The following is a 12,058-nucleotide window of genomic DNA, read 5'->3' on the forward strand; positions in this document are numbered from 1 at the left end:
TGGTTGTCTCGACGTCTCCCCCCCCCCCAACACACACACAGTGTGTGTGTGTGTGTGAGTGTGTACTCACCTATTTGTGCTTGCGGGGGTTGAGCTTTGGCTCTTTGGTCCCGCCTCTCAACTGTCAATCAACTGGTATACAGATTCCTGACCTAGTATCACACACACATGTGTGATACTATAGAAATTATGAAAAATATACTATAGAAAAAAAAGATACTATACAAATTCAAAGATACTATATACTATAATAGTGTGTGTGTGTGTGTGTGTGTGTGTGTGTGTGTGTGTGTGTGTGTGTGTGTGTGTGTGTGTGTGTGTGTGTGTGTGTGTGTGTGTGTGTGTGTATCTCCCTCCCCCTCCCCAGCCTGCCTTCAGCCTCTGACAATCTATTAAATAATATTTCATATTTAACCAATGAAACCGAGGCAAGAAATAAAGTTTGATAAAGCTTGCTGTGATAAACAACAAACAAGATAAACTGTTTATTTTGATAAACAACCTTCCCTCATGACCCTGCCCCGCCCCCTCCCCCCTCACGTTGCAACAGACTGCCCCCCCCCCGCCCCCCCCCCCGGGCTGAACGATGACCTGAGGGTGATTACATGTGATGCAGGAGCTACGTAGCCAAAACCAAAGCAATCGAACACTCGCCTCCGGAGAGAGAGAATAATAAATGTTGCAACTTGGGGTCAAGCGTCACATATCATTTGATAGATAGACTGGTTCCGTCTGCAGACACATTTGGCACCTTCGGAACATCAGTAATCAGCGTGCTTCGTGTTCCCGAGGGGTTCAGGACGGGAAGGTCACGCTAGAGATATGTTAGGATTTTTATTGATTTATTTACATAACATGTTCTCGTGCATCACGTGGCCAGGTTCATGGTTGGTTAAGGAAGGGGGGGGGGGAGGATATTGTTTGTTGTGTGGTGCACACAGTGTGGTGTGGTGCACACAGTGTGGTGGGGTACACACAGTGTGGTGGGGGTACCTAGTGTGGTGGTGCACACAGCGTGGGAGTGCGACGAGCGTAGGTGTAGCCTATTTATATCATTTAATTGTTAAAAGTCCCACATATATCCCCAGCGTTTAATAAACACCGAGATTAGCTACGAAAGGCGGCATCTAAACAAAAGGACAGGTGAACGCGCGTTTAATCCCGCCTCAATTAGTCTCGTTTCCATTAGTTCCAACACACTCCTTTTGATCGAGGTTATTGACGGTGGAATCCTCTTTGACAAAAGAATATATACAAGAGCTCTATAACAAAAGCTCTTCTGGGAATATGTATTTGCCCAATTCATGTTGTGATTCCTGACCAATTTCGAGTTGTTTTAACCACCCCGCTTTGTTATAAATTAATCCCGTAGTTTTCAAAGTGTTTCAGAATTATTGCAAGGTCTTGTTTGCTCAAATTTTCCACCTTCTCCAGTAGGCTTCTTTAGAGACATCCGAGCCCTTCCTTGCCAGCCAATTTACGTCCCAGCCTAATGAGAAGAGGATTGAATAGCATTCAACCGTCTTCGAGGCAACTTGTTTTTTTTTTTAATTTATAAATTCCAGGGACTTTCATCATAAGGGATGTGAAGGAGCCAGCAACGACAACACCCACAACGATCACATCCGGCTGGCCGGATGTGATCGTTGTGGGATGTGGATCGTTCTTGTAAGTGCGCAAGCTGAATTCGCCTGCCGTCACGAACACCCAGGAATTGAATTTTGATCTCTGGAAGTTAAGGGAGATGGGTAATGAGTCCCTGAAGGTTAGGGAGGATCATGTTTGGAGAGGTAAAGGTAAAGAGATGAAATAGGATAACTGCATATTGCTCGATGAACACATTTAGCGATTAATAATGCCAATCCTGTAGTGCCCTTGTGCTCACAGTACTCAGGGTGTGTTGACGTGATAGTGTTGTGATATATGATCATATTGACCATGAGGACAAGCAGGGAGATATCAACGTTGGGTCGTGTACCTACATAATGATAACAGAATGACCAAATATATCAGCTGGACAATATTGAAAGTACAAAACCTGATTGCTACGAAAAAGATCTGCGAGTCTGATTAGTAAAGATCTAAATACAAAAGCAAAGAAAGGCATAAATCTATAGAATAAAGCGAATTAGATATTGGGATTTATTTCTAAAATCGTTAGAAATAAGACCAATTTTTTTTCTTCGTCTTATTTTTTTCTCTTAGGCCCCCATTTAGATTATGCAGTGAAAGGCCTTGTGACCATAATATTAAATATCTTGCCCCTTTGGCTTCCAGCCTGTAGGGTAAACACTCCCCCTTTGGCTTCCAGCCTGTAGGGTAAACACTCCCCCTTTGGCTTCCAGCCTGTAGGGTAAACACTCCCTAAATCAATGTCGCCAAAACACCTTACCCAACCTTACCTGGGCCTACCCATCACACTCCCACGACATAATAATATACTTAGTATGCAACAATGATCACAAAAACATTGTGATCTTCATTCTACATTGCTCTGATGAAGGCGAATTAGCCGAAAACGCGTTAAGCATTCTCTATTTTTCACATGTGGTTATTCTGCAATATACTTAGTATATATATATATTTGAGAAGAAAACAAAAATATCGTATGTAGTTCCACCGTATAAAAGATTCTTCACCATATTACTTTGTTGAAAGATATACAAGTCAAATACAGAATTATTAACATCGACCGGTAGTCAATATATGTACTATAGTGTGGGGGAGAGGGAGGCTGGATGGAATTATAAATAACTGATTAACAAACCCACTCTCACTGAGTGGTGGATATTGGATATAGGATATATAAATCTGTTCTCACTATGTGGTGGATATCGGATATAGGAAACATAACCCCCCCCCCCCCGCTCTCACTCCGTTTTCTACATTACTCTTCTTTTGTTTATTTGATGAACTCTACAGATCTATACTTGGTCGTCAACTTTACCTACTCCACTTCGGATACTATATTTCACACCCACAAAGTTCATATTCAGTTTGATGTTGAGATATGAACACAGATGTTTTCCAACCGTCTGGCACATCACCATTTTCTCGTGCTGCCTGGAATATGGTCCACAATCAATCTTGTGCTTCAGGTGTTAACATAACTGCATGTAACTCATCAATACCTTCAACCGTCATGTGTAGTTATCATTTCTAAGTATAACTTATTTGCAAATTCGTAAACTATAACAGTTTGCAAAGTCGTGTGAATTTGCAAACTTTTAAAAAATTTCTTGTTTTTTTATATTAATGTCTCTCATTCTGCCTCTTGCTCATTAACGTCTCTCGTTCTCTCTCTCTCTCTCTCTCTCTCTCTCTCTCTCTCTCTCTCTCTCTCTCTCTCTCTCTCTCTCTCTCTCTCTCTCTCTCTCTCTCTCTCTCTCTCTCTCTTCATAACTGATAACCTTGTATCAGTCATTATCTTTCAACGATTATCTTGTTAATTGGGCTGTAGGCTATCGTGTGATCGTCAATAATATTGTGCGTTCAAATATTTTATGTCAGACTCTTTTCGCGCATGTGGGAGGGGTAAGGGGGAGGGGTAAGGGGGAGGGGTAAGGGGGAGGGGTAAGAGGGGGAGGGGGAGATTAAGGTTGTCAGTGGGAGGCTCAATGTTGGCAGTGTATGGTAAGTCTTGTTGACCAGTGTTGACTTATTGATCACAACGTAGAGGTAGTCCTGTTGACCACAGTGTAGAGGTAAGTTTTGTATACCACAGTGTAGGGGTAAGTCTTCTACACCACAGTGCAGAAGACTTACACAAAAGACTTAAGGTAAGTTTTGTATACGACAGTGTAGGGGTAAGTCTTCCTGACCATAGTGTAATGGTAAGTTTTGTATACCACAGCAGTAACCACCTCTCCATACAGGAGCCACATCGAAACAGCTTCGTTACGATAACTTAATCACCACACCAAGCCATATGAACCTGGATAAATTTAAGAATAGATTCAAAGTTGAATCTAGAATAGACCTAGAAAAAGATGATTTCCTCTGGACGCATTAAAATTAGACAGTGACACGCAGAAGTTGGAGATCTACAAGAAACCTGCCTTCGAGAAGAATCTCATTCACTGTTACTCTCACAATATTAAAAATACAGAGGGAGGTAATGTTATAATTTTTTACTCCTAGCTTTTAGACCCTGTAGCCCGCAGTGTCTTGAAGACATCCGCCAATACGTCATGGATTCATTACTAAATCTTAGATGCTCTATATCATTAGTTAGGAAATGTGGAAAGGAAGGAAACCCATCAACAGTATCAAAATATCGCGAGGGACGGTTGATTCCCCCTGACAGGGCAGACAGTAAACCAAATGACCGTCTCTCGCAACAGAGCAAACACAGAGATTGTAAACAAAACGTTCGCTACAATCAATACTTTCGTCACAACCACAACAAAACAAGAACAACGTCACCACGACCTATTCTTTGTACACTTGACCCTGCACACTACACCCTATACACTACACCCTGTACACCACACCCTGTACACACTACACTACACCCTGTACACCACACCCTGCACACTGTACACCACACCCTGTACACACTACACCACACCCTGTACACTATACTTATCACTCTCACAAGGCGAACACAGGTGAAGCACTCGGAGGGTTAGACAGCCATCCGTGTTAACGTCACTCGAGTACCTCATAACGACCAGAGGCAGCACTCCATCAACTTATGAAACACTCGCCCCTCACAGAGGGAACACCATTAGGAGACAATGTATAGAGTCTACACCATCACACACTACAACACAATCAGTAGAGGATTGTGTATAAAGTCAACAACACTATCAAGGAAAATTGTATAATTACTATATACCTCTTTTTGCTAAGTTCATCTTTCTTTAATATAAAATTTAACAAATGATTCTTCCTCTCACTATGACATCATCTCTCGTGAAATATTATTATTATTATTATTATCAACGTTCAAAACATTGCAAGACGATACGTGATCTAACATTATGAGACCTGATATACTCTACTTTAACAATATAATGAGTTTGTGAAATTTATGTTAGGAATTTACACCAAGTCTTCCGTACTCTCCTGAGTGCTTTGTCAAGGTCTGAGTGCGTGATTAGGCCGAGACTTACGTCTCAATGACTAATGAGGCTACTATCCTTGTTGTTTTAGATTCAACTTCTCAGAACAAAAAGTTCCAAATAGCACGGGCTATGGTGAGCCCGTAATTGGAGGCTCTTTCGAGACATTACCTGTATTAATAGCTGATACTGGAGATCTGGTGATGGATGCGGGGTCATCATGGTGGTTTTCAGCCTCGGAGGGCTGGCTGTACCAGTTATGGAGCTGGTGGGTTTATTTCAACCCACCAGCTGTAGCAGTTTGTTCTGGGCACTTTTTGGAGAAGTGCTCATAACTGAAGCACTTGTAGTACAGCATCTCGTTTCAGAACTTTTCCATGGCGATCTGGTTTTGGGAAGGAGGTGATTCCAAAGCACTTGAAGCCGTTCTTCACTGCTTCCTGAGCCCGGTCTGCTGTTTCGAAGGTCATCTTCATCGAGGGCCGAGTGGCGTCGTTTGACTTGATGAGTAGAGCTGTCGTCGCTTTCAGAGTCATCGACTTTCAGTCGCTTTTCATCGTTCACTTGCCGGCTGCTATCCTGGGTCCAATCCTCTTATCCTTCTTGACCTCCTGACCATGTCACCTCTATCCCAGACTGCCGATGTCCCTGCGGTAATGTCTTGTATGGAATTATGGTCCGTCGTCCTTTCTGTAATGCTGCTATACAGGGAACTGGAGTTATTATTAATAGAGGTGATCATCTGGATGCTCTCCCTCGTATCCCTCTCCATACCCCAAGCAACGCGGCTAATTGGATTGCTTTCATTCATTTATTTATTGAGATTCAATTTTAATTCACTCAAAATAATTTTCCCAGTACAGTAAAGCTGTCCTCCGAGGTAACTTGGTGTAAATTTCATACATTAGTTTTTCAAATACACAAGTGTGTTTTTTTCTAATGTTATTATGTCTGTGAGACATAATATAGAAGACTTTACCATTTCTTAATATATTGTTTTCGAATATTTACCATTATTAAACCTATTTAAAATTAATATATAAATTTATTTGTGAACCAATTTAATTCATATATTAAAAATTTTTGAAACGATTTAATACACCAATTTAATATTTTCATATGAATTAATACAACAACTTAATAATAATGAACTGATTGAATAATTAAATTTATCATTTTTAACTGATTAATGCATAAATTTAACATTTCTAACCAATTTAATTCATAAATTCACCATTTATAACCAGTTTAATGCACATATTTCTAATAAATTTATACATAATCTTAACATTTGTGATCGATTTAATACATAAATGTTACATTTATAACCAATTTAATAAATGTATATTGCATTTATAATCGATTTAATACATAAAATTAAAATTTATAACTGATTTAATATACAAATTTAAAATTTATAACAAACTTAATACATAAATTTACAATTTACAGGCGATTTAATATATAAAAATAAAATTTATAGGCGATTTAATACATAAATATAAAATTTATAACCGATTTAATACATTTATAACGAATTTAATAGATACGTTTGTAACAGTGTAATACATATATTAAACATTTGTAACCAATTTAATACATTTAACATTCATAGCCCATTTATTACTTATATTTAACATTCGAAGCGGATTTAATACACACACATTCAACATTGTAAGTGATGTTTACCGAAACACATTTTTTTTTGTATAATTTGGAACAGAAAGTGTCAGTAACTGGAGAAGCAGAGGAAGTAAACGAGGCAAGACTTGAACTGAAGAGTGATTTGTTCAAGTGTGTGACTCGAATGAAGTCTAACGACCTTTTCAGTCATCGTGTGTTCCTCTCACCTTGCATCCTCTTCTCTGTCTACCCTTTTCGTGTCTCTCAGTCTCTCTTCTCACTACTCTATGTCGTAGAAGTGAGTTCTTAAAACAATCATCTCCATTTTTGCAACACCTTCCTTCTTCACAGAAGTAAGGTGATGGTGTCGACCTGGTGTCGGTGTCGACACAGTGCTTGTGTTGACCCGGCGTGAGGCGCCCAAATCGAGCTTCTTATGGCTGTCCTTATTCAACAAATCTAGGGACTCGACCAGCAACTTTCACTAAGTTTGCTATGCGAGCCGATCCGCTTTTAACAAGGTGAATGGGCCGCCGGACCTCTGACACGCCCATGTTTGGCACAAACCCCACAACAATCAAGGTGCAACGCCTTTTAAAAGCAGCCCCAAGCATCTGGGTTGTCAATCAACCAATTAACCAGGTAGCCTTAGACAGAGAGACAGACACTGTGTGTTATAACTGTACTATGGGGGAAGTGCCCAGTGGTGCACCAAATAGTCTGCCTTCCCCACTCTTTGGCCTTCTCCTCCCCCTTCTTTCTCACTCCTCTGCTTTTTTTCCTTCTATTTCCGCCATTTTCCTCTTCAATGTCCCCTCACTCCACATCTTCCTATCCTCCTCCTCTCTTTTTCTCCCTTCTCTCACCCGCCCCCTTATCTTTTCCCTGTCTCCCTCTCATCTTCCCCCCTTTCCTTTCATCTTACACCTTCCCTACTCACTGTCTTCATCACTGTAACCCGAATGAACTTACTTCATCATTTTCGAGCATAGCATGAAAATGCTAGGTAAACTCTACGGAAATCACATCCGCAATTTCATTTCAGCCCTCCCCCCCCCCCCATGAAAATCGTACTGGTTGGGAAGGGGTTAATAGATGATATTTCTTAAAGGATTTAAGTTTTAAGTTAGGCTTTCCCCGATTAGCCTATGTCAGTCCTGTACCTCAGACCCTTCCCTCATTTTCCTGCAAGTTAGGGTGAGGCTAGCACCAAGGGTCTGGCCTGCAACTTTGGACGGAGACCAAGAAACAGACAGACAGATAGACAGATGTTCTGTCTTATAAGGATAGATTAGATGGGGTACCCGGTGATGCCCGAGTCGACCCGGTCTCTCTCTGTCTTTATATATGTCTTCTGTCTGTCTATACATCTCTCTCTCTCTATGTATGTCTGTCTCCATGGCCTGTGTACCTCTGACCTTCAGCTCTTTATCTGTGAGTGTCTCTGTGTCACTCTGTCTCTCTCTATATCCAATATAATTCACAATAAATATATCTTAACGTTATATAGTACCTGACATAATTCAACATTATATTGTAATTTAAGTTTATCATGCCCGAAACGCTTTGCGTAATAGTGGCTTTAGGCATTGTATGTACTAGCTCTACCTATAAGTCAACAAATCCTTGTACAAATTTATTGTATGTATGTACCTTACCTAAATAAAATTGTATTGTATTGTATTGTATTGTATTGTATTTGAAAACATTTGATATAATATCATATAACCCTGCCCCCCCTCCCTCCATTTCTCCACAATATCATTTAACACGAGTCGCCCCCGACTGAAGACAAGTGAAGGTTTTAATTTTTGTTTTTAACCTGACATTGAAAATGTTACTTGTGCTTGCAGAGTCGAACATGAGCCCAGTGACGGTGGTGTGTCTGCTGCTGGGGTCGCTCAACAGCTGCACCAATCCCTGGATCTACCTCTGTTTCAGCGGCACTCTTCTTAACCAGCTAAGGGTATGTATGCTCGCTATACCTAGAGACCGTGCTCTTGTACTTCCGCGCCTGAATGTGGATATACCTCCCCACCATCTTGCATTGTCGCATGTTCAGACTTGCGCTTAATTTTAACACCAGGGGATGGAGTCAACACGCGTATACTTGCAGTGCAGTGCAGCGTTGAATTAACGTTAGCTCTATCCTAACAAACACACAACGTCACCAGAACGTTGTAAGCAACGTTATTACGCTGCTAGAACGTAAACAAATATTGTAGTAGTTAGGTTGTGTTTTTGTTTAGGGTGGGAGACATGAACGACTCTCAGAATACTCCAACATGTCTGGGAGAGTTGACCACTCAGTCCGTCACTCCACAGTTCCACATTATACTTAGAATATAATAACCAGGAGTGGATAAGACATAGCCAGTTGTGGATAAGATACCATGATTATGGACTTTACTGGTTTTGAACGAATATGTTCCCTAAGTTAGTCTTGTGTGGTGGTGCTGGATCAACTAGTCATAAGATCATAACATACAGAGTCACTGGAATCCGAAAGTCACAATTATATATTTTATAAAACACTCTATAGAAACAATTAAATCATCCTAAATAAAAAAATAAAGAGTCTTTTAAATATTAAATATTGTTTTAAATATTAAATATTATCAATTACATCCAATATTATGTACACATACGTCAGGTATTATTACAAAAATTCCTTCCATTTTATGAACCCTTTCACAGAGTAATACACACACTAAATTGGGGAAGGTTCAAAGGTATGCCACCAGACTAGTACCCGAACTGAGGGGTATATACGAGGAGAGACTATGGTAACTAAACCTCACGTCACTGGGAGACAGAAGAATTAGGAGAGACTTGATCACCACATACAAGATTCTCAGGAATTGATAGGGCAGATAAAGAGTTTATTTGGTACACACGCACAAACGGACACATGTGAAAATTGAGTACGCAAATGAGCCATAGAGACATTAGAAAGACCTTCTTTAGTGTCAGAGTAGTTAACAAATGGAATACATTAGGAAGTGATGTGGTGGAGGCAGATGTCGGAAAATCCGACACCATTTAATAATCATACAGATAATAACTGTATTACCAACAAGTTACCCATAGAAAACGTAACTTGTAGTGGAATTACCGTCTAAGAAAACGGGATATCATCACCACATACTATTATAATTCACCAGCTATTCTGCTGGGAATTATTCTTAAATACATTAGTCTTTGGACTTTACCATCATAAAAACATCTTATATAAATTAACTTAATTATCAATATTAAAGTAGAGTAAATGTAACCCTTCTATCACTTTCTGAAATGTGGACAATGTAAGCCAGGCGTCAGAGGAGGAGGAGGGCAGCCATTGTTGTTATACGAGACCAGAGGCTCACACGGGAGCAAATTCGGCTCCTGTTAAATTTACTTGGACGTAGTGTTATGGAACCCAAAGGTGTACCATTGTCAACACGCTGTCTACAAATACAAGTTAAGTGTCTATCCGAAACCCGTTTATCATTCATTTATGGCCATTAATGTCAGGATATAGGGTTAGCCGGTTAGAACGCGAAATCGCCTCAAACTAAAGGTAATTAAGCCAGGTCTTCATGTTCCATGTACTGTTTTCTCTGATATACTTGTCATATATAGGTATCTGGCTTCACAGCTAGCGCACTTTTGACAGGTCAAGACAAGGATGCAAGATTATGTGCACCAGTTACTGGGTGATAGAAGCTACCTCAAAGAGGATAATTTGGTGTCTACACTCTAGTTATACCTGGTGGACTAACCTGCTGTACTATAAGAGAAGGAACCTCATCAATGTATGTAGCTATTACTGTAATTTGATTGGCTGCATATGTGTAATATAAACCCCCCCTAATGTGTAGAGGATCGATTTGTGAGATTATGAGATTATTGCAGAAATACAGTCCACTTATCATTATACAAATTGCTATCGAAGTATATAAATTAACGTAAATATAAATTCATATAAATTAAATAAATATAAATCTCACAGGTCGGTTTCCACATTAATTGGTCCTTCGAAACCGAATTATTTGGACCTTCGGAACCGGAATATTCGGTCCTATGAACCCACATTTGGTCATCTTAGTACCGGATGAACCAGTTATCCAGTGGATTCATTAAATATACTAGTGCAGTGTTATTTAAACAAAGGCCAGCCAGTCAAAGACGGAAGCGTAGCCTCGAGGGAGCTCAGGAGCCTCCCTCAGTTCAGATCAGCCTTAGTCAGCGGTTTCATGCACACCCACAGAAATTTGGTGGTGTGTTATTTCGTGAAATGACAGCGCTAATAGAATCCAGCCAAATTAGTGACTGTGTCTTCGCGAGATTGTTCACGGATTTCGTGGTGTTACATTTCGCGAGAGATTATCTACGAATTTTGTGGAGTTTATTTCGCGAGGTCACTAATAATATTTAATACTTCTAGATAATATTAGAAGTTTCATAGAGGCTAATTAAGAGGCTATTATCAATAATTGTGTATATTATTTCTCCAAAATAGAGAATCATTTAATATAAATTGCACTAGTGTTCTCAATATAATATTAACTAATTGCCAACCCACAACAGGGTAGGATATTACCATTGACTAGTTGAACTATTATTGTTCATCCTAGTCCCATTATTACTATAGTCAGTTGTACTATATTGAACAACCTAACACCATTAATGCATGGTCCAGACCCTATTTTGGGTGTAATTTTTAACAACTCGAGTTGAGTTGTATATATAATAATTTACTTATGATCATTACACCTTTGAGTGATTAATTAGTGTCTCTACCATCCTAGGGTGATATAGAAGAGCTAACCTAAAGGTACTTCCAGTGACACTGGTTTATCACTCAAATCATTAGTGTGGATGATTGTATATATATATAATGTGTATTAATTTTAAGTGCTAACCTCTAGTAGAGGTAGGATTATTGCCTAGTGAGTTCAGAATTTACCCTAGGCTACCATCAGAGCTTGTTCAGTATTATGAGCAGCCCAAGTACAAGCCCCACAAGGCTTCACCAACGAGCCAGTATGGATAATGCAGGGAGAATGAAAAGAACCCTTGCAGGTCTTAAAGGCCACTTAACAAGACAGATCAAGAAATGTGAAGATTTGTCACAACAATCAACAGTTGATTATGCTGACCTGGAAAGCTATTATCAAGCAGCTGCAGGTAAATTTGAGCAAATCAAATGTCAAATAGCAACATATGTGGCTGAACTTGCCAACACTAATTTATCAGAAACAGAAATAGACGACATTATGGTTGATCTTGCGAATTATGAAGATCACACTCAGGCCACGTTACAGCCTTATGTCAAATTAATTGCCCAGAACAAGGCAACAGCAACAACAACAACAGTTGCATCT

The 12,058-nt window shown here is 39.7% G+C and overlaps 1 protein-coding gene across 1 annotated transcript in view; it reads left to right on the forward strand.

Annotated features, from left to right (window-relative positions):
• The window catches only part of LOC123773370 (oxytocin receptor-like), a 49,080-nt gene that overhangs the window by 12,192 nt on the left and 24,830 nt on the right, over positions 1 to 12,058 (forward strand). Inside the window, exon 2 of the mRNA XM_045767073.2 lies at positions 8,543 to 8,655. Within this exon, the coding sequence (XP_045623029.2) occupies positions 8,543 to 8,655 (113 nt within the window). The remainder of the gene's footprint in view (positions 1 to 8,542; positions 8,656 to 12,058) is intronic.

This window comes from Procambarus clarkii, chromosome 10, assembly GCF_040958095.1.
Source record: "Procambarus clarkii isolate CNS0578487 chromosome 10, FALCON_Pclarkii_2.0, whole genome shotgun sequence".
NCBI classification, from domain to species: domain Eukaryota; kingdom Metazoa; phylum Arthropoda; class Malacostraca; order Decapoda; family Cambaridae; genus Procambarus; species Procambarus clarkii.